This window comes from Rhodnius prolixus, unplaced genomic scaffold, assembly GCF_049639745.1.
Source record: "Rhodnius prolixus isolate KJV_2025 unplaced genomic scaffold, Rpr scaffold_2, whole genome shotgun sequence".
Lineage (NCBI taxonomy): Eukaryota > Metazoa > Arthropoda > Insecta > Hemiptera > Reduviidae > Rhodnius > Rhodnius prolixus.
In genome coordinates this window covers 5,063,398-5,089,479 of record NW_027411592.1, presented here as the reverse complement: position 1 = coordinate 5,089,479, position 26,082 = coordinate 5,063,398, and the positions used below count along the sequence as shown (strand labels likewise).

Genomic DNA, 26,082 nt, shown 5'->3' with positions numbered 1-26,082 from the left:
GTATCCTTTTGTTAGTTTTTTAAATTTCTCCTTCAAATTAGACCGAACAACTTATTTACAAATACATACATACCATCATTGTGAATTCGGTTACCAAAAAAAAAAAAAATCGTTATTATGCTCAAAAACACCATACGTTGCAGTAATTTAAATTATACGAAAAATCACAAGGTCTATGGGCGATAACCAAATTTTTCTTAAAAAAAAAATCATAAGTTCGAGCGGTCTTTACATGAATAAATTTGGCAAATTTTTTACCTCATTCACACTGTGTCCTTAAATTGAAAACAACTATTTTAACTGCAATCGCGTATATCTAATGCAGATATTGATAGATATTTCTATCCATACTTTAACTTTACTATCCTCTACTCCCTTTGCACTAAAGCAATCTCTGTTCTTGTTATATATGAATAGAATATCTTCTATATCATAGTAGAATATAGACTATTAATAGGTTTAATAATTATATTTTCCTATCACACTAATTTTGCACAATGTGAAATTGCTTCGGATAAAAGAGAGTGACTAGAAAACTGATATAATGAAAGTTTCTACTACAAAGCAGACTTAGTTGAGATAAAGAAGTAATTCTAAAAAAGTATAAACATGAATTCCTCTTAAAGGTAAGTTTTAGAAGCAGCAATATTGTTTCTGCAACATAATCACGGGCCTACAGGCCCTGAAAAATCATGGAAAAAATGGATAGTCAATGGAAGGTAAAATGGCTATTTTACCGTGAGATTTTAAATCATTTGTTTCCTGTAAATCTAATTGGTTTTAATTAAAAATTAGTGGTGTGAAAGTATTTAATAGTTAAAGATAATAGCAGAAAATAAAACCCAATTATGTTCCAGTGTGAGGGAATGTACTAAAAAAATATATTAAAATACTGTCTTAAAAAAATCTAGGAAGTTATTTAAGGAATTATAAATAAGAGGCAATAATTGTTTTAAAAAATTTGTTTTAATTATAAATACAACTTTACAACTTCGTATTATTATTATTTTTGTTTTTAAGCCTACTCTTGCATTTTTCGCAAATATTTACAATAACAAGGAAGAGACAAAACAAAAAAAAACAACATAAAATTACTATGTTATAAACATCACGCAAAATTGTTTATCTAAGTTACATACACGAAAATTGATTTATGTTTATAAAAAGAACTAATGAACTAAAAATTATAATGCTATCACAAAAGAAAAAAAGAATTATTGGCTTTATACAAGACAATCAAAAAGTAAAAAACAATTAGGGTAACTAAACTTAATAATTCTTTCGCAAAGATTCAATGATGATTTTCGCGCACTAGCTATTTGAAAATTAATAATTAAAAAAGTAAAGAAATTCTTTTGAAGCACACAACTAAAACATTCAAAACATTATTTTATAAATATGTGATTTTAATTTGAACAGCTGGCTTTTACTGTTTTAATTGAACACTTTCTATACGTACCTTAACTCCAAAGAAAAAATATTATCTAACGTCTGGAAGCATGCATTCGAATTTGAGATCAATTTGTGCTTTGACTCATTTGAACTGAAATAGTAAAAATAAAACTATTATTACAGTTATTACAGAGAGAATCTTTTTACAAACAAATCTAACAATGGTAAAGTAGAGTATTATATTATTATCGTCGCCTAAGAAGTGATACCTTGTAACTAGAAAATATCAACTTTACAGGAGAAGGAAAAAAACAGGATATAAAATTCATTTTAAGGCATACAGTAATTCTTCTTTCAATATTAACTATTAGTGTGACTGTCGTCTTGAAAGTGCATGATTGAAAAGAAATTTTTTTTCAACATTTATATATAAAAATGTAATTTTCGTTGAAATTTTAGTTACGAGGTATCACTTCTTAGGCGACGTTATATTACACATTACTTTATTATACACATAATAAGGGTCAGCAGCTGGATTCAAACACGAGATCACCGCGTGGAAATCCAATACGCAACCGCTGAGCGTTTCTTCCTTCCTTTAAGTTATTTTTATAATTTCTGTTTATTTGGGTATAAAAAATTTAATTTTGGAGGAGTAAATAGGCGAGAATTTGCAAAATGGCACCAAAAGAAGAGTTTTCCAAAAGTACAAACAGAAGAAAAAGTTAGTCAAACCTCTAGGCGCAGAATAGAAAAAAACAGCACGGTCTTTGTTGAACGACACCGAGCTATCTTTCTGTAGCTTTGATGATGAATTAACTATAGTTTGAAGCATCCAAAACTTCCAAACCCTTGAATTGAAAACACACAAGATCTCTCCAAAAATAATTGAGAGGTTTGGGGAGGTCCTGAGACTTCGTTATAGAAGATATTTGCCTAGAGCAAGAGATACAATTACTAATGCTCTTGTTGGAACCAGCTAGAGAGCCAGTAGATTGGTGAGAGATAGAAGTGGAACTCAGCAACTGATGCGTGGCATACAATCCACTATCCTGCGATGCTTTCAATACGGCTGTTGTGGAGGATTTTCCGAGTGGAAAGGGGGTCTGAATCGAAAGATTTCACCCCTTCTCAGCCAATATTGGGGACAATTAGATTTACTGTAAAGATTCCACTTAGTCGTATGTACAAAATTTATCAACAGAACTAGAGAAAAATGAAAACTCCTAAGCTTCTCTCGCCACAGGTTAATTTCAAAGTTGAGCATACAGAAATTATGTTACATTATTTTTTGTATGAAGAATTCACTTCTCAGGTAAGGATATATTATTATTACATATAGATAAAATAAATAATAAACCATATTATTTTAATGAATGAAATTTACCTTTGTCATGATAAATGATTGGGAGACCTCAAGAGCGGCAGTCTCTCGTGGCTGTAGGAGGAACCTCCAGGTCTGGCACTGGTACTTCTGTCACCGCCTCTTCGCTGTACAGCCCTAAAATTTAAAACGATATTTTACTTCGTTCGATGCCCAAACGATTTATTTTATAGATTTAACTTCTTCTTTTTTTTACATTTCGGATCCACATCTTTTTCATTTTCTTTTAATTCTTGAAAGAGGAAAGAATTGAAAGCGTTCAGAGTTTAGATTTTGAGTTTTTGACAGGAATAAATGTTTTAATATGGTTCTTAGAAATTGCTTTGAGAGAGTGTAAAAAATTATAATAGATCTACTGTGAGATACACGGTATCTAATGATACGTAGATACAGTCTGTGGGATATACTTTCACCATAACTCAAAAACTGTTAAACGTAGGTAGTTCAAATTGATGTCGCATGTTATTAAAAGATAATGAGACAAAGTTTAACTTGAAAAAATTACACAAATCTCTCTCCTTCACTGGTCTCTTATCTTCTATGGAAATTCAAGCAATAACATGAACAACTTTCTAAGATGGATGGTAGATTAAAAAACCTCTATTTCAAGGGATTCTTGTAAGTATATTCTCTTGAAGATTAACACTTGTGGTTGGAGCGGATATAACTTGGGATAAGAATAGGCTTTTTTCCCTAAAGATGTTTTGCCCGATTTATTCAATCCAATGAAAGTTTGCTAAAGGATTCAAAATATTGCTGGATTTCAGGAACATACTAAGCTTTTGACAATTATGCTTTGGTGTAGTTTCATCCAGATGATTTTATAAGATAAAAGGTTTGGTCTCTTCTTACATACACTAGATTGCGAAAATAACAAATTCAATTGTCCCTCTTTTCTTAATAATGTAATTATTACACACCTCTGGTGAACCTGATGCAAATAAAGAGCATTGATGCTCATATCCATGGCAGTGGTCTCTATAGGATCGGCATTGCCTAAAAGTGTCGGCTCATTGAGTCCAAATACAGATGCACCCAGTGATGGCGCGCCGAGTACACATCCACCGCCAAAACCTCTGCAAGAATATTGAAGTTAAACAAAATTAGCAGTGCTTATAAGAATAAAAATTTAATCCAAAGAAACAATTACTAACGAAAGAAACTAAAAAGTTCAGAAAATAAAAAGCAAATATGTAAATTACTCGTATTTATTTTGTTAGAAATCTATGATCGACTTAACTTGAATTCATTTATTACATTTAATCTTTCACAGTGTGCAAGAAAGTGATTTTTTTAATTTCAAAGAGAAGTGGCATTATTTAAGACTATTTTAGAACTGGAATGTCCTGAAAGAATCCAACACTTCCTTCAATCGCCTCTATACTGGGTATTTGGCAATGAAACTATATAGCCTAATCATTTTCAGATTATTTAACCAGTTAAGCGTGGAATTTAGTTTAAAAAAAACACAGTGTGCGGAATTAAAATCAGACAATGACGTGTATACACGTCGAACACAGGGCAAAACAACCAAAAGTTTACATCATAATAGTCACTGCAAGCACTTTTTCTGCAATTTTTGGGGTTTGAGATTACAGAGCATTCTGTGCTCATTCAAAATCTTGCACCGCTTCACGTATGCATTGTCTAGTTAACTAGAGACGCTAGAGCTTTTACAAGGAAGAAAAGAGCTTTGAATTCTGTGCAAAATGAAATCTTGCTCGTACTGAGGTCTGAAACTCTAACTAAGGTAAAAACGACATTGCACAAGGGGTGAAAGCTTCTATGCGTAATTCCCAATCACTAATGCGGAGACCAAACATGTACCAACCACATCATTTGGCTGGCTCCCACCACCCCCTCCGTATAAAATACTTGGTAGTTCTATTGGTAAGATAAAGGAAGCATCCCACCAAATAATATTCTTATTGTATTTTATTAAAATTTCGAGTTTTAATAGTTAATGGCAATTTTATATTTTTCACAACGAGTATACGTCGAACGCACCACAACCGAGATTTGGTTTGACGTATATACACGTCAAACGCGCTTAACTGGTCAATAAATAAGAATTATTTCTAACAACGATAATAAATTGATTCAAGATGAATTTTAAGCATTAGAGATACTATCAATTTAATTGTCCAAGGGTTGTCAGATGCTGGATTTTTGAAATTTTCTCATGAAGTTTCGCTGAATACAGATATATCGAATAACATTTTAATTTCGTTTAAATATTGCGTATTGGACGAAATAACACTGCAAAAAGTGCCAATTACGTTAAGACAGATTTAAAATAACTTGCCCTTTAAGTGCACTTTAGAGATTTTTTTTTTTTATAAATCTGGTCGAAAAAAATGGGTTAAGGTCTTAAGCAATAAAAAATAAAGGCTTAACAAATATAAAAACACCAGAAAATTTAAAAGCACTGACAGAATTTTTTTCCGAAAGAAATAAGCACTATTTCATATCTCAAAACTTTCTGATTATCTCCGTAATATGTTTAATTTTTCTTTGAGTAATAATAAAAATAATAGACAAATGTAAGAAATTTATTGAATAATCTTACCCGTGAAGGTAATGTCTATCAAGTATGGGACCTTCGGTTCGCGAGGCATGAGTGTGATGCATAGAAGGTGGTTGGCTGGTACCTAATGTGGTTGTAACTTGGGGTCTGCTGACTTGATACACTGATGACTCCACTACCCCCATGCGCGCTAGCAGTGTACTCATCTGTGGCACAATTACAATATTTACAAATTTGTTAAAGAAATAAATAAAGTAAATCCTCCATATTAAAAATGGCAAGTATACTATACAAGTGCAATGCATATTATATAAGTGGTGAATATAGGATGTGAATGCAAGTGCAATTAATTTTTTAATGTCCCTTGATTAATGCATAGAAACAAAAATCTAGGATAAAATCCTTATATTCAAAATTTCCAAGAAAATTTTTAGTACACATTTAACTCTTACTAATATTTTATAACTTGCTCAAACATATAAATAGCACAATTACTTTCATCTATCAACTTTTTGCAATTAAGGTTTGGGCAGGAATTTCTTTCACCGACAAAAATGACTTGGTAGTGTTTGCGAATAGACGTTTGACAGCTCAGCGATAGATACTACAATGAAGTGTTACGAATCCACGTCCGCGGAAGAGCACTAACTGGTGGAGATCAATTCATTTTCCAGCATATCATGGAGCCCGCCCTCATACTGCAAATGTGGTACGTGAGTTCATAAATACCAATAGCATTCAGACTCTCGGCTGGCCAGCTTGTAGCCCGGATTTGAATCCGATTGAACACTTATGGGACCAGCTGGGGCAAAACATTCACAATCGTCCTGACCCGCCACGGATATTACCAGAGCTGGAACAAGTGCTAAGAGAAGAATGGAAAAGAATTCCACAAAACATCAGGCGCCTAATAATGAGCATGCCAAGAAGTATGCATGCTGTTATTCAAGCTCACGGTGGCAATACGAGGTACTGAGCACGCAATCAAAAAGAATTTCACATTTTTCTGTATTAACATAACTTCTTTTCCCCTCATATTAACACTCCTCTCTGCACGAAAAACAAAGTGTTGTCAGCCTTATTCTAAACAGGTTGCACTGTGCGCTTCTTCCAGTGGAGTTTTAAACAACCAATCAAGCCGGACCCATCAGCGAATGTAGGTGCATTTATTAAGTGGCTAGTGAAGTGGAACAGCGAAACTAGATCCTGTTTCAGGAAGTAGAGTGGACTCGATTTCCTGCATCTTCTCCATAGGGGAGTTGCAGTTACTTCAAGATGTCAGCTTTGCAACTTGGCCGAAATGATACAAGAGCATTTAAATCTCTGACTGGCGTTTCCTTTGACGAAAATATTGAACTGACATATTGATTCAGATTTTTTTTTTTTAATTTCATAAGTTCCTAAATTGCTTTCATTTATGTTACCTAATATAAGTAACCTCTAGCTAGAACGAAAATAGGCAAAAGGACCATTTTCAAAAAATGTTCCGCAAGAACTTCGCTGCCTAACTATATTAATCAAAATGTATGTGTACCCCTGCTGCTACGCTACCAAGCGACTGATCATCAGATACAGTAATAGGAATATCCTGAAGGAGTTGTCTTTTGGCTTGTTCCTTAATCCCGTTAACAAAACCTCCGCATTCATTAGGAGGATTCCATTCTGGATTTGTCAATGTAAAATGAATCAACGATAGCTCTATCTTCCCTTCTTCTGCCTGGAAAGGTAAGAAAGAAAATAAGTTCAAAATATCACAAATACTAATTTTCAAAGTACCAGAACTTTACTAAAAACAAACAAACAATACCTGCACGTAAGGTGCTGGAGTTGGTTGCTCCGCAGGAGCATCCCCACTACTCCATGTAGTCGGGCCAAGTTGATTCCAAGCTGGATCTCCGTGAGTCCTTACATCCATTTGAGCGAAAGAGCACACATCGCCTACACCGGCAACTTGTACCGTAAAACTACGATAGAAATCAACCAAATCGAGCGCTCGTGATCGTAAATAAAAAATCAACACAAGAGGTGTTACGATTGGTGATACCATTTCACCAAGCAAATAAGTCTGAAAAAAAATGAGCAAGCTTTGAATTTAAAATAATTGAGTGTATCACCCACCACCTCTAATTTAAATCCAACTTTATAATGTTATTTCCACTAACAAGGAAATATAAATAAAATCATTTTAGACGTCGCAAATTTAACAATTATTTAACATTAATAACGTCAGTTAATGAATAATCTCAGATTTTTTTTTTCTTTTTTAATTTCATAAGTTCCTAAATTGCTTTCATTTATGTTACCTAATATAAGTAAACTGTAGCTAGAACAAATTTGAAGTTGATAATGTAGTATTCAATAATTTTTTTTATAAGGGAAAATACGGATAAAGAGAAATAAGACTTACAGCTCTATATTGGAATAGCTGAGTGAACTCATTTCTAACAGAATGTGTGTGCGCATGTCCTCTCCAGTGAGATGGTAAATAGTGTACATGAGCCAAAACTGCGTTCATTAAATGTTCAGGCCACCAAACTAAATGTTCATCTGGTATTAAGGCCCTTAAAAAATAATAATAATAAAATAAGTAAATTATAAAACTTACAACGGCTTACTGCTTTAAAATTTGAAAAAGAATACCTGAAGCATGCTACAACTGCGCCTAAAATGGTGATAGCTGATAACACATGTTCCACAGTTAAAACATCTTCGTCATATATAGAAAGTACTAACAGAACAGCTAAGCAGGCTCCAGACACGAACACTACATTCCTGTTTTTTAATAAAAAAAAAAGCAAAGGATTTCTTTTTAGTTTAATATTAACTGGAAAACAGTGTATAAGTATAAACTTTAAACAGATCAAATTTTATTTCTTGAACTAAAAAAATAAACATTTCCCAGAAATATTGATTCACTGGTACTACCATTGGCATTTTGATGAAAAATAATCTTACTTGGCTAGCACAGTCATTACTGGCGAGGTAAAAATGTTCATATACTTAGTAGCAGGTCTGTAAGCACGATTCAGCCTTGTATTCAATTCGTGATCTAGTTCGTTAAAGTGCCTCAAATAAAGTCTTCCATAAAGTGACCAACATCGAACACCTAAACTTCCAGGTTCCCTTTTTAAAACCTAAAACATTATTTCATAAAATTATTACCAACAATTGTAAATAGAATTATTAATTTACCATAGGATTAGTTAAATCCACAATATATTCAAATATTCAGTTATCTAAATTTAAAATCAACAATACTCCACAATAATGAAGGAAATTTAATGTTAACAATTCTTCTGCGCTAGGTGAAACATTTATAAGCTAAATCTTACTGACGCTCTTTTATGCAGTTTTATCAACCACATGAGATAGCACTGTACCATCACAACTAACACTTTACAGACGTTCTGGACAGCCATCCTGCTATGTGTGGCCACAATTTATAATAATTATTACCAAATAATAATTCTACTCTTGTAATTAGTTAGTACTGGTTACTTTAACAGTGATGACAACAAACCCTTATGAGAAGAAACTGTTGGCTCTCAAAACTTTACCTTTTCTTAAATAGGAATTTTCAATTTGATTATAAAGCTACGTTTTAAACATGTTTAATGTTTCTTTGATTCGGGCTTTATAGGCCCCAATGCACAAATGTACAAATGCCAAAGTAAATGGGAAGAAAAAAAAAAATTCTAGGCAGCTCTTAAACAAATAATTAAAAAGTAGAAATTAAGTCTTTAGGACGCGCACATCCGTGGATACAATAATTGCAAAACTAACAATATGTAAGGTATCACATCAAAGCAACATTATCGAACTGCGAGTATATACTTAAATATTTAATCAATTTACCCTAATAATTTTAAATTATTAACGAAATTGATTGTTAATTAAAACAAAATGAAATAAATGTCAATAAAACAAAATTTAATAGTGTTGGTATCCCTGTATACCCTCTAACTTCTAAGTCAAGCGCCATTATTAATTTAAATATTTGTTTATTATGTTTTTTGTGAAGTATTTAGTGACTGCACTGAAGGTAATGCAAGAGGCTTTATGGGAACTATTGCCGAGGTAAGCATCACTAAAACTATCTCAAAACTGAAATAAATGAGGTACTAATATTAATAACTTTTTCAGAGAACATTATTAAGTAGTTTCTTGAAGCATTTCTTTTCATATTTGGAACGCTAGATAATTTCAAATAACCTAAATAAACAGTTTCATTGTTTTTTTTCATATCATTTAACAAAATAATTCGTTAAAAGTTAAAACTTGAATAAATAAAAAATTATACATATATTCTTACTTAATACTTATGTATGTATATTATACAGGGTGGAACCGGATAAGTGACGAAAATTTTTTTCCGTTAAACTACATTCAAAATGTAGTACAACGCCGCCTGAACGAGTGTCCTATCTCTATCTGTTAGAAAGTTATGATTTTTTCAGGTTTTTTTCGACTAAACCCGACCTTACGTCATAAAAACACTATTTCTCAACTTGTGTCTCACTTATTTACATTTTTCAACTCATTTTCGGATTCAGCATTAAATTTCCTATAATAATAGATCATTTTCGTAGTTATTTAACTTTAATCAGATTCATTTAATAAGAACGTTAATTTTTTTAGGAATTTAGAATTTTCATGAATTTTCAAAAATTAGCCTCTTCGACAAAATTGGTCTTAGAGGCTGTCAAATTTCACAAAAACTGCACCTTTTAATACTCTTTCCAATGGTATAATAAACAGTTTCAATAATAGCTGTTTTCTTTAGTCTATTACTGAGAAAGTGCTGAAAAACACGGTGTTAGCGTAGGAAGCAAAGGGGACTGGATGAAGCGTACTCGCATATAAAAATTATTATATATTAACAAAATCATTTCTTTAAGCATGTAAAATTCATAATTACTTAGTAATTATAATAATAATAATAATAAGCCTTTATTGGTTTCCTTCATATTTACATACATATTAACTGATTAATACAATTTAACACAATTAATCTTTTCTTTTCTTTTATTCAATTAAGTATTGAAACTAAATATTTAATAAAAAAAAAAACAGAAAATACTTTTTACATAAAATAAAATAAAACATAATTCTTTCGATTATTTTGAAACCAGGCCCAATCATTGAGCATAGGCCTCTCCCATCTCGGTCCATTCGTCTCTATTGTGAACTCTTTTGTACCACTTGTGTCCGGCTACCTTTACTATGTCATCCTGCCATCTCATTTTTTGTCTTCCTTTCTTCCGGCTGCCATAAAAGGGCGTCCATAATGTTGCATGTCTTGACCATCTTCCATCATTACATCGCACAACATGGCCAGCCCACTTCCATTTCAGTGTCTTCACAGTCTGCTCTATATCTTTAACTTCCGTTTGTTGCCTAATTATTGAGCTTCTGATTCTATCTTTTCTTTTCACACCTTTCATACTTCTTTCCATTGCTCTTTGCGTCACTTTTAACTTATTAATTAACTTCTTTGTTAACGTCCATGTTTGACACCCATATGTTAAGCAAGGCATTACACAGCAATCTAATATTTTTCCTTTTTTCTTTATTGGCACTTTGCGGTTCTTCATTAGATGTTTCAGCGACCAATATTTTCTCCACGCTAATGCAATTCTTCTTTCTACTTCTCTTTCATTCCTATTTTCAAATCCTATTAACTGTCCCAGATATACAGTGCTAACTACATAGATCAATGTTTTGCCCGACAACTTTATATCTTCGTTTAACCCGTTTGTTATAATCATGGTCTTCTTTTCATTAATTTTTAGTCCGGCTATTCGGCCCTCAATATCCAATTCATTTAACATTTTTTCCATGATTTTTGCACTTTGGGCGAACACTACCAGGTCGTCGGCAAACCTAAGATGAGTCAACTTTCTCATATTGACATCAATTCCATATTTGTTGACATCATTCCATTTTAACTTCTTAAACACCTCTTCGAGCACGCAGTTGAACAGTATACTTAGTAATTATTGATGTATTATGTTCTCAAAATGCCGACCTCGATTCTTGACGCATAACCGAGCGCGTTTTCACATTGCTCCCACTGTTGTTGAATCTTTCTCACGTTAGCAGAAATTTAATTTATCAACAAGATGGAGATCCACCTCATTATTCGGTGAACGTTTTCAGCACTTTCTCAGTAATAGACCAAAGAAAACAGCTATTATTGAAACTGATTATTATACCATTGGAAAGAGTATTAAAAGGAGCAGTTTTTGAGAAATTTGACAGCCTCTAAGACCAATTTTGTCGAAGAGGCTAATTTTTGAAAATTCATGAAAATTCTAAATTCCTAAAAAAATTAACGTTCTTATTGTAATACATGAATCTGATTAAAGTTAAATAACTACGAAAATGATCTATTATTATAGGAAATTTAATGCTGAATCCGAAAATGAGTTGAAAAATGTAAATAAGTGAGACACAAGTTGAGAAATAGTGTTTTTATGACGTAAGGTCGGGTTTAGTCGAAAAAAAACTGAAAAAATCATAACTTTCTAACAGATAGAGATAGGGCACTCGTTCAGGCGGCGTTGTACTACATTTTGAATGTAGTTTAACAGAAAAAAATGTTCGTCACTTATCCGGTTCCACCCTGTATACAGCTCTGTGCCCATTAAAATTGCTTTTTCAAATTATAGAAACTAAGGAATGAAATAATTAAAATTAATATTGTACAAAACTTACTTCAGCGTAATTGAAAAAGGAGTACAAAATTTGCCACAATAAAATCAGCGGGCATAATACTAGGTTAACAACAGCGACGTAAAGTATATGCTTAGAAAGAAGTGAAGCTAACTCCTGGCGCTTTGAAACTTTTTTATAATCCTCTTTTAGATGCCAATTATTTTCAAAAGGTGACCAAGGACCCCCTGAAAAAAGTTTTCCAAATGTTTATTGCAATTATGTGAGTTAAATAATAATTTTATTTACAAGTACAAACCAAATGCTTACAAAAAAGTAGCAGCTCTATGTTGTACTTTAAGCCATGACTTAGATATACAATTTCTCCTAAAAAGGGGACTTTAAACCTAGGCGGTAACAATGATTTATTTACCATTGCTACCATGTAATTTTTAAACCTGTACGGAAAGAACAAAACAGTTTTAATAAATCCTCAAATTTTAAATTAGAGATAAATTCTATTTTTACAAGAGTTGTCTTTTTAAAATTTAATGCTATTCAGCTGTATGTTATTGAAAGCAACTGCAAACAATTATTATATTAAAAAAATATAAAACATTTAACGAGAAAACATGTCCGGAGGTCGGTAGAGCACTGAGAAGGCCTAGGATGCGAATGATCCAACATACTGAAGTGCTTTTAATTAAAAAACAAAATAATGGATAAGAGTCAATGTACTTGAATAGAGGGTGGCAACGATTTCGGTCGATGTCAGTTCATATAACGGTGCATTTGATCTTTAAAAATCTAATAAAAAGTTTATATTTTGAAAATGGCCGACCGAAATTGTGCAATTTCTAGATGTCTGCTCAAAATACAGAACATTTATCAATCCAAGTGCCTGCCACAGATGTCTGGGTTTTTTCGAAGTAGTTGACAAACTGACTGAGATGGAAGTAAACATTAGTTCCAACTTAAGTTATTATCAAGTCTTCCCAGTAACTTCGAACCCTTTGTCTCAACGGATTAGTTTTCACTTCCCAAAGTAGTTTAATTATGTTAGAATTAAAATTATACAGAAAAGCTATCTCTGAACAATTAATATGACGGATACCACATAAGCGTATGTACACAACTAACTGGAATCAAAGATGCAAATGTAAAGTTCAAGCCAACGCATGCAACTTTCATCAAACGTTTTTCAAAAAAATAAACAGGAGAAATTAAATTCCAGTTCCATAAATGCTGGAAATGTAAGGACCCCAGGCTACTGAACGCCAAAGTAAGGAGTTTAAGTCAGGAAGGAAGCTAATAGTTCAGCAAATTAATTCATTATGTTCCTGGATAGGATCGACTACGATGGTAAAGAATAATAGCTACACATGACCTTAAAATCGGAGAAGCCTACATGTAAGAAATGAACCAACAGAATTGGTAATATCTATTTACTAAAAATAAACACATAAAATTATTACTAGAATTACTGCAAATAAAAAACACTTTTTCAAACGTAATAGAAACTTCCATTTATTAAAGTTAAAAAATTAATTTGAATGATATATAATTTTGCATCTGTAATAAACCTGAGTATCCTATGGTATATATCCAACTGTGAAAGTTCTCTTTTATGTATACACATTTGTTGTTCCAATTGCACTTCGCACAGCCTTTTTTGAACTTCATGCCACGTTACGTTGTCGAGATCACACTGTTTAGGAAGAAATGATTTTATTATTAGCTAGTAATAAGGGCATCATTGGGTAAAAAAATTAAATAAAACAATAAAAATGCACGTTTCTAATAAAAAGACATACTTACGTCATTTATTTTAAGAGCGGTGTTAAAGAACGCTTTGACGTCCCAGTATTGAAAAGCATGGTAAAGAACTTTGATGGCTCTTAAGAGCCAAAAAACTATGGCCACAATGATTACTGACCAATGTAAACCAGTCATTCTATTTAAGCAGACCTCCGTCGGATAAACAACATCGGATATAGTCAGCTTGCCACCTGCATTTGATGTTGAATTCAACGGTTGATCCCTTTAATCAGTCATATGGAGAACTTTTTTAGAATAGGATTTAGGAAGTAATTTAAGCATAGTTTCAAACTAACGAAACGAGATAAATAAATGACAAGCATATTTTGAAATATTATAGAAGGCAAAAAGAATCAGTTTTGACACAACAGAAGTAATTAGAAACAGTGGAGATAAACCGCATAACGAAAATATTACAAAAAATATCTGTGTTCAAATAATTATTTTCTCAAACATTAAAATATAGTTTGAAAAAAAAGTAATTTTTTTCTCATTTGCCAAAGAAACTTATTTACGTAAGAATCAACAAGCTTATGAACTAAATAAAGAAATGTAGGTTGAATTATTTGCGGGTAAACGTGCAATTATAACTTCACTAACATACATTGGAGTTGTTATCAATATGTACAAAAGATAATTATAGATGAACAAATAAGAGAAAGATAATAGTTTTTTTAATATGGATTGCAACTAATAAGTAAGCTAGTTTTCAAGTAACAATAGTGAGGAACAATGATTAAGAGAAACAATATGATGCTCAAGGTGAGCACACCCAACATATTTTTAGAAGCAAAAAATATAGGAATTTATTTTTTAATGGCTATTTTTTTAGGGGACAGGTATATTTGTCTGAGACTAAATTTTGAATTATGCTCTTAACGAATAACGAAGTCATGGTCTAGGGTTTTATTTAAACGAAACCCTGCTTATACAGAATAAACCCATAAAAACCCATAAACAAAATAACAAGAATATTTAAGTGATTTTAACTTACTTAAACAATACTGGATAATCAATACAATTTAAGAGAAACATGGAGAAAATTACAACGAAAATAAATTGAAACAGTTCTAGCACTTCTTGTAACATCATACAAACAAATCCATGGCGTTGGTGATATTTATAGACACGGGTAAAAAAACTGTCCAGATCTTCAATATGATTCCATTTAGCCGCTGAAACAGAAACAAAGTTTGTATTAAATTAAATAAATTAAGAGATCATACAATTCAGATCAGCGCCAAGAAATCTTATGTCCTAAGGCTTGAAGAATAGCATTGTAGCCAGCAGAAATAAGCTGCGGTTGGTTCAACATTCAAATTTTACAAATACAATTATCTCTTCGAAAACACGTCAGAAATGATCACAATAGTCTTACAGCTTGGTGACGTAGATCAACAATGAATAAAACGTTTTAAACCGAACTGACTCGAGAAATGTGAGGTACAGCAGGACTAACATTCGGAAGTTACCAAAGAATCGGGAAATAAGTTTTTTTTTTTTTTGTTTTTTTTTTTTGCGTTCTGGGCGTGCAGATTAGCCAGGGAAATAAGTTAAATTTAAACTAAGCCAGATCTAGTGGATTTAATTTAGACAAGCAAAGGTGACTTTTTCGATGGAGAAAATCCTGTACAAAATAGAAAATAATATGGAAAAAAACACTGAAAACTTAGTTAAGTAAAGAAGGTGACAAAGAGAGAGATGTAAGGTGCCAAAATCCTACATGGAGGAGCCTCCGTGGAAGTAGAGCCTTGGAGATATGGAACTAACCGGTTAGGTTTGGCAAGAAATAAGCAATCCACAAAAATCTACTGTGGCTAACTTGGATCTAATGTTTTACCTAATGAATACCGAGCATAGTTTTGGAAAGGTAGTAACTGTGCAGGTAAATTTACTTTCACCTAGAAGACCAATCGTGGCTTCAGTGTTAGCACATATTAACAGTGAAAAAGTTATAAACTGACGTGCGAATTTTGTATGCGGTTTAGTGGGATTTCGTTTTGCATCGTTCGGCACGTTTTTAGAATTATTTAATTTTTGTTGAGTCCGACACAAAAGTTGTTAAATTGACACTTGAGATCAAAGAAAGGACTAATGAATCGTGAGCATGTAAGAGCAAGCTTTAAACTGCTTTCAAGATAATTATTAATTACTATTTCTCAATTTTTTGTAGCGACATTGATAAAATGTTGAAGACATACATAATCCGTTAGAATAACTGCGCATAAAGATATTAAACAATTCAATACTGAGAGTAATCCCAAATTTAAAAATATAAAGCAATTGTTAGTGCTAAAGTTTCAATTTATTTTATTTATGAAGGAAGGAAGAAATTACTAAGTATGTTAAAATAATACGACTTTTAAGATGAAATTTTGAATTATTAAAAGCACCTATAGATTTGATGTAAGGGAAAAATATTATTTTCGAACTGACAATTGCTTTGTTTTCGAATTACAGTTATTAGATATTGATTTCTTGCTCTGTTTTTTAATGAATCATTCTCATGTCTTTGTGGCATTTCCATTGTGCTGAGCTCAATTTTCCGGTAAAAATAATAGGGATTTGTGGAGATAATGAGAAACTACAGTATTTTGAATTTATGGAACGTTTTCTCATTTCTTTTAAAAATGTTCAATGTACGAGAGAACAAAAATTAAGACATGTTTGAAAAAAAATTAATCCTGTACGATAATATGAGAGACCGTAGAAAAAAAAGAAGAAAAACAAAGAATATACAATAAATGATAATATATTATCTAATTTACAAAATGACCTTAACTGTATTCCTTGCAATGTTGGATAACTTTCTTTTGATCTAAAATGAAACATATACTTATTTATTTATAACAAAATATTTGAATTAAAATATATTACTTATTAACAACAAAACTGTTTCGTAATAAAAATTGTAACAATTTATAACCAAGACAATGCAGGATATTTGGCTGGATACAAGCCCAGAAGGTGACTCTATGTAAATTCAAATCAGCAACAAGGCATGGTTTAACTTCTGGACACTGGTTTGAGGTCAGCTTCAGTTATTATTGTTAATAGACACATTTTTGCTAATCAGCTTTTTAATTCTAAGACATTTCTGAAAGAAAAAATTTCTTCGGAAGAACTGAATTTACCAAATTTATTCTAGTAAGATTCCCAAACTTTAATCAGATGCAGCAAAGATAAATCAAGAAAAGGTATGAAACGATTATTGTAATAGATAGGAAAAAATACTTAATAAAAAAAATTGTACCTAGTTATTTACAACAAATTTCCTGTTTTCCTTTTATGCCACCAAATAACTCTGCTATTCTGAGTTAAAATGCTCTCTCTAATACATGATAGAGCTGTTAGTAAATATGAAAATATAGCTAATTTTAATAACTATAAATATTAATATTTTTTTGCTGCGTATATCATACCTTTTCCACAATCTGGGACGATATGAATCATCCCCTGAGGCGTATCTTCACTATCATCTGTTCCAAATTGTTGATAGCTAGCTTCAAATGTACCCATCATCTCCTATCAAGATGATGGCTATTCACTCGCGAATAAAAGAATGAAATTAATTAAGAAATAAAAAATCTCAAAGGGAAGATACTGGAACAGAGTTCATTTTACACCTGATAAAATTCTCCACCCCCAGTCCCATCTTTGAAGTGAAATGGCAAAAACAATTACTTTAAAAATTACTACTGACTATCGTGGCAGTCTGTTTAGTAACTGATGAAGCAGAAAACCCACGAATGCAAGCAAAACGCACACTCTTACTGGGGCTAGGTAGGGGTAAGGGAAATGACAAAAACAATGTAAATAGTGGAGAGGTGGATCAGCTGACGCTGAAGGCTGTGTCTGCAAGGGCAGCGCTCTTCAAATAAATACATGACCTCCACTTGGCTGTCCGCCTCAAGTTCTATATTCAGTCTAGAGATATCGCCACCTTCATCATATTAACGTCCAGTCTGGTGTCAATGTTCTACTTACTTTCGTAGTTCTACATTTAATTGGTAAACCTCAAAGGTCTTTTTACTATCAATCTTTTGCAACCATGAAAATGTGGACGCCTTCAAGTTATAAACTACTGGACCAAACTTAATTAAAAAACTATTCATTCTCCTCTTCAATTTGGAATAAGCTTTTTCCACGTCTGGTGTTCGATTTTCCTTCCTAATTTTCCAGTTTTTTAATTCATAAAATAGTTTGTTCCATCGAACGCTGAGTTCCTCAATTCGATTCTCAACTCTCTTAAACTCGATTAAGTAGATAAGAAAGAATACAACTTCGAAAACTCGACCCTTAAGCTGGAAGATGCATTTGCTGGTAAACATGAATCTCGAAAACCTTTCCCAAGCTACGACATTACATCTTTTATGACATAAAATTAAAGAGGATACGTTACAATGGGTCTTCTTTTATTACCCCTTTATTAGCAATTCGAGCTCATTTTTTCCCTTAAATTACTCTTGAAAATAATACTTCTTTAATGACAAGACACCTGTTGGTTGAGGTAAATAGCACTTTGGACCCATGTAAGTTCAGACCCGCCAAGGTACACTTCATCAGCAATCATTAGTCGTTCAAGAGATTTTTTTTTTTCATTCTTATTTTAAGACTTACTATTTTGCCCTATATCATTAAGAGCTAAGATCTTTCCTGAGAATTCCAGTAGCCTTTCGGAAAAGAGTACCACTCCATTCGCAAATCGAAGGTTCCGTACCCTTTTTCTCTCATTCTAAAGTTTGGAAAACTGCAGAATAAAATTAAAGAGGATAGGTTACAATGGATCTTCATTTATTAGTAATTCGAGCTCAGTTTTTCCCTTAAATTACTCTTGCACTTTCATCATAACATTTTCTGATGACTTGGACAACATTCCCATCAATCCCTTGATTAATCAAGCTTTAGGTAAAGAAGGAATCCAAAGCTTTCTTATAGTCAATAAATGCTATATACATTTTAATCTGAAAGTTTTCAATATCATCAAATTCAGTTTATAGGGGTGCAGACTTTTTTTCTAATTGAAAAATAAACCTTCCTCTGAATAAAAAATTGGAAATGATTTGGTTTTAGCTAGGTTCAGAGAATTCGGTACTTGTGTAGGCAATCTAAATTTTAATCTGTTCAGTTTTAAATAACTCTGAGCTTTTTACATGGTATTGAGCTATAAAACCAAAGACGGCAAATTTCACCGCTACAATCAATAGTTGGTTGGCTGGATATTTGTTAAAATTTTGATTTTCACATGAATGTGGCAATAATTTATTTTAGAATTTGTTATTATCTCTAAACTGTATGGTAACATATACTTGTTTATATTTCTATCAGCAACTAGTTCATTACTACGTTATTGACGATGGGTTCCATTACAGTAAAATAATTGATAATAAATTAAAATACTATTCACAGTCTATCTTTAATATTTGTTTCTTGAAATATATCTTAGCTAAGAATAAATGAAATAAAACTTATTCACTTAATTTTCTAATTTCAAATTCTATTATTTGTCAATAGTGAAGGTATTTAATTTCAATGAAATAAAATTATTTCGCAATTCTCTAGTTAAAATTGGTGAATTGGTAAGCCAAGAGTAAGCAACTCTTGGCAATAGAATTGTCTATTTAAAGTACTTATCGCTTTCTTAAATATAATTCATATATATGAAATATATATTTATATTTTTAATATCAAGATTTTGTATCATTCATTTTTTCTAAAAAAATGAAAATAAGTTCCCCGCTAAGAACATACCAATTTTTTTAAAACAACAAACACCCGGAGCGCTAGTAACTTATTGGATTTTACTTATTTAGATTGGGTTAAATTAAAAAATATGCTGAGAAATTAAAACAAAAATAAGGCAAATTTAAAAAGTGCAAACATAAACAACTTTATTATTTTTTTTGAGCAACCTAAACTTTTATACCATTTCGTAATAATTAGTCCTGACTAGTGGCGCTTTTACATTATTCGCCCACCATTAATTTTTAGAGGGAAACATGGATTTAGATTTAGGTGTACTATGTACTCTGTGGTAAGACGAAATGAAAATGTAAGCACAGTTTTATTATTTATGTTTAAAGCTGTTATGATTAAAATTTTGTGGTTGATATTTTGTTTTTGTGTCATCTAAAAGTGCACTCCTAAAATAGATATTTTATGTTTTTAAAATACTCAATACATTTCCTTTTCCTATTTAATTGTTTGGTATAGCATGAGCGAAGAAGAAGATGATAATGAGGAAAGTTATAGCGATAATAGTGATAAATTCTTATCCGTTGGAGATATAAGTGCAGAAGATATGAAAGAACTCGGGGTAAAACCTTTGGAAAGTGATCGACAAAGATTGGCGAAAATGGTGAATAAAAAGGTAATGTTTTAACGCATCTTTTTTGTTTGAATTATCTTATTTATTTATTTTCATTCTAATTGCAAACACTCTGATGTTATTCGTTTGCTCAGTCCTTTCTTGACAAAACATGCCTGCTACTCAAATTTATACTAATTTTCTCTTGTGCTTTACGTGGTCAAATCATTTTAACTTACGTGTTTTTGTTTTTTTTTTCATTACTTGCCCCTATTTTAAACAGATATGTGCTGTAATGAACGAAGCATTTTGAAAGAGCAGCTATTAACATGGTCATTCTTGTATTGCGAATGCCATTTCCCTTAGACAACACATCCAAAGCCCTTAAAGGCTTCATAAGTATCTTAGGGTGATGACAGTCTGTAACTTATTGACTGCCTGTGGTTTGCATAATCCAGATATTGAATACAATTATCTGAAATGAGAAAGAAGTTGTTAATCTTCTTGGCACTTAGGTTCGTCAAGCCCTGAAAAAGTGGCTAGCCCACTTAAGTATATATCTGCTAAATCTTTTTTCTCTTTTACAATCCGTTAACAGAGTAAAGTAAAGTAATCGCCTATTTTTTCAGGCGGGGCTTAACGTCCAACTACCAATTAGATGTCGTGGACGGAGACGACTAGCAAAAAATACTTTACTGTAAATTTCTTTTATTAACCATTAAATAGTCTAGCCTCTAACTGCTCGGCTACCGTGGCGCCTCCGTTAACAGTAAATGGTAGTTGAACGTGTTATTATAATATGCTTAATTCTCGTTACTTGGGTTAATTTTATCTCAAATTAGATTAGATTGTGTTCCTATGCACTTGCAGAGGGAAGAAAAGCATATAGTTCCATTCTGTTGTAGGTCTTTTAAAACAAACCTCACCATTTTACAAGGTCCTAACTTTCTCTCAGTCGCTTATCCCAGAGAAGGGAGACAAAATTAGAACAAATTTTCACCGAAGATATATTTTCTGTGCCAGCAATGGCTTTTATAAAAGGCGTAATGTTAGATTGATAATGTACATAATGTTAGGCAAGGGCACTTAGTCTGATCTGAAAACTGCTGCCTCTTATTGGCGATATATTGAAATGTACAATTTGATCAGTAGAGGCTAGTAACTTCACAGTTCAAAAGCTTCAAGGGCCTTCCTTAGATTGCAAGGATTAACAATGGAACTGACGTCGGGTTTTCACCATCGAGGTTATTCAAGTTAAAACGGATTTCATTCAAATAGTTGTGTAACTACGCACACACATACTACATACTTATAGTATAAACCTTTTAAATTAGCGTTAATTAAATGAAGTCTGATCGCGTTTTTTTTTTTCAGGTGAATGTTGGTCCTAATTTTAAAATTTGTAACAACGTAGATGATGATGTCGTCTGTGAAGCGAAAAGGCCAAAATTACTCAGTCCTAACAGATTTCTTTATAGGCGCAAAATTCACAGTATTAATTATAATAACACTGGTATTTAAAAATTAATTTTATTTTCTTTAATTTGCTTAAAATATTTATTGTATTAATTCAGATTTGAGAAAAGTAATGAGTAATAAAATTTGAAATTTTTCAGATTTACATTTATCAACTCTACCCGACGAATTACTTTTATCTATAGTGCAATATTTACCGTATAAAAGTTTATGTCATCTCTCTGAGGTTTCTAGGCGTTTCTATACAATAGCCACTGATGAAACTCTCTGGCAGAGAATTGATTTGGCTGGGAGGAAATTATGTACGAATTGGTTAATGTATATTTTACGTAGAGGGATTAGAGTCGTAAGATTAAGAGGCGCTGAGGTAACTTTAAAAAAAATATAGATCTGTTGTGATCAATATTCTTTTAAGTAAAGATGTTCCTAAGCTTGTCTAAAAATAAGGTACATAATTAATGAGAAATGCAATTCTTTTTTTGAGTGTACATCGATTTGTATTTTCTCTGTTTTTTGATCGAAATGAAATAATGACGGAATATAAAATTTATTCCTTCTTTTTTCTTAATTCTGATAATGATAATTAATTAATAATAATTTCCGATAATAAATGTTTCTATGACCAGGAAAAAATATTTTTACTATAAAATGTTCAAGATGTTTATTTAATTTTTAAACTATGAGAATCCCTTAGGCCCTATTGCTTTAAAAGCCTAATGTATTTCTAATGTTAACCTCACAGAAAAACTTGATTTTTAAACTATGAGAATCCCTTAGGCCCTATTGCTTTAAAAGCCTAATGTATTTCTAATGTTAACCTCACAGAAAAACTTGTTTCAAAGTTCTAAGGTTCTGCGTTACATAAAGGATTTCTTGTCTAAATTCAAAATTATATAACAACCACTGATAACATTTTGTTTTCATTGTTATTATTTATGATATGTCGTGTCTTTTGTAATTCCGACATAAACTTTGTGTCAGAGAACGTGGTGTCAATGAGATGACCATAAATTTACAAGGAAATGTTATAGGGTTGGAACCTTCCGAATGGTCTCGGCAAGAAGAGATATGAGGCAAGTTAAACTTTTCTGCGTGATTTCGACATAAAATGGTCTGAGGTTTGCAATAAAGCTAACGTGTTTGTTTGCAAATTAGATAAAGGGATGGAGAAGCTTCATGGTCTGACAGACCTGAGATGCTTTCGTTCGTGTCCTTTTCTGTTTAAAGCCAAGATATTTGAGGAAAGGCTTTCATTTAATAAATCCTAGGATTTGTTAGAAAATAGGTTGTATATGTGGTACGGTCATATGGTGGGGCGTAAATACACATCTTGCGAACGCTAAGCCCATATATTGAAAATTTAAAATCTATTCCTTTCGTGTCTTTAATTTTTAATTTTTCTTTTCTTCTTTCTAGATCGCATCTCCTTTGATGTCACTAACATTAACTATAGAATTAATAAATTTTCATTTGAAAGTAGAATATATGGACTTGAGCGAAGTTATCATTACTCCTGAAGGTAGTTAAAATAATTTAGAAATAAGTTTTAGTACATTATATTTTGGTACCATTACTAAGTCAATCACTATTTGAATTTCAGATTTAGAAACCTTGTTGTCGAAATGTAGAATGTTAAAAAAGTTATCGTTGGACTCTTGCGAACTGAGTGAAGGTGTTTGTAGAGAAATTGGTGAAAATCATAATTTAGATACGCTTAATATTTGCATGTGTCCAGGGATCACTCCTGTAGGAATGAACAGCATAATGGTCAATTGCCGATGGTAAATTTTTTTATAAAGTATATTTGCTTTTTTAATGTAGGTAGACATTGTTTATTAGAATTCATCATGTGATTGTTCAATTTTTTAAAGTTTGGAATCATTGAACGTTTCTTGGTCTTGGTTAGATAAAGCTACTCTGCGTGAATTAGTTGCTAATATAACTCCCAAAATTCGAAGGTTAAATCTCAGCGGTCAGAGACAGACACTAAATGATAAGGGTAAGTTTTTTTCAACTCAAATATTACATTCATTAGGGCTACCATAAGCGCCTTACTTGTGGGGCGCACAAGAATAAAATATTAACATCCAATTTCAATGCAAATAAAAAATTATATCAATTGTTAATCTCTTTTTGAAGAGTGTAATTTGTTATAACTACAATAATAACGATAAATAATAATTATAAAAATAAGTTTTTTAAAATAAACCAGACGTTTGTCAACTTCAGTAGCTGAAACGTTAAATTTTTGAACGAAATATTCCATTCTTGTTGAGCTCTCAGATTTGGATTCTTTTATTTTTCCAAATAAACGCGAAATCTGGTCGAAGTATGAATTTCCCGGACAAAAGTTATGACGCAAAGAATGCAGAACAAGATAGCAAGATCCTAGTGGAAAGCAACTGCTACTAAGAGGAAGGTTGTGAAATTGATTCTTCAAAAAATAAAATAAAAATAAATAAATTATAATAATAACGATTACGGTTGTTCTGGTTCTTGCTAAACCACCAAAAAATCACTTCCCTTAATTTGTGATTGTGGCTGATTTTGATCAAAACCTTTTTCTAATTGTGCTTTATCAAAAAACAAGAACGCCTGATTCTTGAAAAAATTGCTTCTAGCCAAAAACCCTATATTTTTCAAAGTTGGGTATTTTTCAACACCAATAAGTTAATAAGTTTTAATTTAAGAAAAATAATGTTTTACTTAAACATATAGTCAACTTATTATATGTATAACCTATAAATTACAATTTATAGGAATTTATTTTATTACAAATTAATTATTAATTATTTCCCAGATATGCTAACATTGATAACAAGATGTCCTGAAGTTATAGAAATTGATGTATCTGATTGTTTAGAAATATCCAGTGTTACAATCAACTACATATCGCAGCATTTATTTAAATTAAAATATCTGTCAATTAGTCGATGTTACAAAATAAATCCTTCGTCGCTTTCGTAAGTGAATATGTTTCTTTATAAGTGATTTGTTGATTTATGAAACTGACAAAAATCTTCTTTTTTTGCAGAAATCTTTCATCATTGCCAAATTTCAGTAGACTAAATGCTTTTCGCTTAATTACAGCGGATATGTTAAAAAGAGAAGGAATATTACAGAATGTTAAAATTAATAAAGATTACTTGTCAACAATAGCTCGCCCCACTGTTGGCGTACGAATGACTTCCATTTGGCAACTAAGATGTAGAAAATAAGATTATTTTTTTTATTTAAGACTGAAAAAAAACTTATTTCGTTTCAAGATAATTCCAATTGGCACATATAATTTTAAACAAATTATAATTTAAGGTGGTTATTTTTTAATTTTTTAAAATTGGTCTAGTTTTCACTGTAGTGATCACGGATTTAGTGAAATGAACGTTTTTCAAAAAAGAAATTTTAAATATCAGGCGATATAAAGTGGTAATATTTAAATAATTTAAGGTAACGTTTCCTTGAAAATTAAAATTTAGATTTATAACTTAAATACAAAATATTAATGAAATTAATATTGTTATATTATAACAATCCAGTCAGTTACTTGACTTTGAGCTCAATGTTTTATGGCTCTATTACTTAAAAATAGATATATATACGTATAATCTAAATTCAGTATTTGAGATGTTATATTCTGTTAAATGTCAAAGAGCGTTAAGTTGTGTTATGAAAAGAAAAAATATTTATGTAAAAAGTTTACAAATACAAAGTATCAAATTGAAAACTGAGTTTGTTAGAAAAACAATGCTATCATCATTCTTATTCATTAAGATTAAAGATAGGGATGGGACCTGTGCCCCACGACACCGCAAACAAAAGAGGCTTATTGAGCCTTCCCCTTTGGATCTAGTAGATGAAACCTCCTCTACTAAAGAGGTTGAGGGCTTTCCCTACTAGTTCTTTTTGTGCTACTATTTCCTTTGGTCTCAAAGATTTCAAGGTTTCATAGCGCACCCACTAGATTGCAGCGCAATCGAACAAGTGAGAGGTCGTTCCCTCCTCTTCCTGACACAATCTGCGCAATGGTTCCGAGCTAATAAGCCAGATCTTCACCATCTCGAACAGATGCTTCCTAAACCTACCATGCCTCGTCAATAGGCCTGTGATCAAAGTAATTTGATTCCTGCCCAAGCACAGAGTCACTTTGACTCTTTGTTTAGACAGCCAAGACATCGTAGTCCTGTGTTTAACCCCAGGACAATTCACCAAGTTATTTTTATGTTCCCAGATCCAGTCTCTGGGAGTTACACGAACTATACCCTTGGTGATACCCAGGCAATAGGGTTACCGCCAAAGACCCCTGTAATCAACAGGCAGGTCAATCTCTGCACCGTGGCTAGAGCCTTGATGGTCATCTGTTATACAGTTTTCCTCCACTACATTACCTACCGCAAGTAGGTGATACTTGGGACGACTGTCAATCTATACAGCCAAGGAAAACTCCATGTCTTCCCACAGGTTTTAGTAGTACATCAAAGAGCCTGTTTCGCCTTTAGTGTAACTTTATCTAGATTTGCTTTCCAA

General features: G+C 31.9%; 2 protein-coding genes across 4 annotated transcripts; one reads left to right on the top strand and one right to left on the bottom strand.

The window, feature by feature from the left end:
- Positions 1-947: 947 nt before the first annotated feature.
- On the bottom strand, positions 948-17,627 carry Atg9 (autophagy-related protein 9). Of its 2 annotated transcripts, XR_012456064.1 has the most exons (16): positions 17,198-17,627; positions 14,770-14,950; positions 13,776-13,998; positions 13,541-13,665; positions 12,288-12,415; positions 12,021-12,205; positions 8,259-8,437; positions 7,944-8,075; positions 7,711-7,864; positions 7,111-7,368; positions 6,838-7,020; positions 5,346-5,509; positions 3,697-3,852; positions 2,780-2,893; positions 1,460-1,543; positions 948-1,368 (listed from the first exon to the last, which is right to left on the bottom strand). XR_012456064.1 is itself a non-coding variant. In XM_074120629.1 (15 exons), exons 1-14 carry the CDS (start codon positions 17,295-17,297, stop codon positions 2,785-2,787), a joined length of 2,277 nt encoding a protein of 758 aa, XP_073976730.1. In that variant the 5' UTR covers positions 17,298-17,627; the 3' UTR covers positions 948-1,543; positions 2,780-2,784. The 2 variants fall into 2 exon arrangements, 1 of the variants encoding a protein (XP_073976730.1); XM_074120629.1 differs by having other exon boundaries at positions 948-1,543.
- Skp2 (S-phase kinase-associated protein 2) lies at positions 9,252-25,282 on the top strand. 2 transcript variants are annotated; one of them, XM_074120640.1, is made up of 9 exons: positions 9,252-9,380; positions 19,989-20,145; positions 21,457-21,595; positions 21,699-21,925; positions 22,975-23,077; positions 23,159-23,339; positions 23,430-23,557; positions 24,359-24,521; positions 24,593-25,282. In XM_074120640.1, the coding sequence occupies exons 1-9, from the start codon at positions 9,310-9,312 to the stop codon at positions 24,774-24,776; spliced, it is 1,353 nt and encodes a 450-aa protein (XP_073976741.1). In that variant the 5' UTR covers positions 9,252-9,309; the 3' UTR covers positions 24,777-25,282. The 2 variants fall into 2 exon arrangements, with proteins under 2 accessions (XP_073976741.1, XP_073976742.1); XM_074120641.1 differs by lacking the exon at positions 9,252-9,380 and adding an exon at positions 19,675-19,827.
- The last annotated feature ends 800 nt before the right edge of the window (positions 25,283-26,082 follow it).

Excerpts from the sequence above, each read along its gene's own strand:
- Skp2 (XM_074120640.1), top strand. The coding sequence starts at position 9,310 with ATGTTTTTTGTGAAGTATTTAGTGACTGCACTGAAGGTAATGCAAGAG. Across the intron at positions 9,381-19,988 it reads TTATGGGAACTATTGCCGAG|CATGAGCGAAGAAGAAGATG; the intron begins GTAAGCATCACT and ends TGTTTGGTATAG. Across the intron at positions 23,558-24,358 it reads ACAGACACTAAATGATAAGG|ATATGCTAACATTGATAACA; the intron begins GTAAGTTTTTTT and ends ATTATTTCCCAG.
- Atg9 (XM_074120629.1), bottom strand. The coding sequence starts at position 17,297 with ATGATGGGTACATTTGAAGCTAGCTATCAACAATTTGGAACAGATGAT. Across the intron at positions 13,999-14,769 it reads GATTATCCAGTATTGTTTAA|GGATCAACCGTTGAATTCAA; the intron begins GTAAGTTAAAAT and ends GACTGATTAAAG. Across the intron at positions 5,510-6,837 it reads TTGGTAGCGTAGCAGCAGGG|ATGAGTACACTGCTAGCGCG; the intron begins GTACACATACAT and ends ATTGTGCCACAG.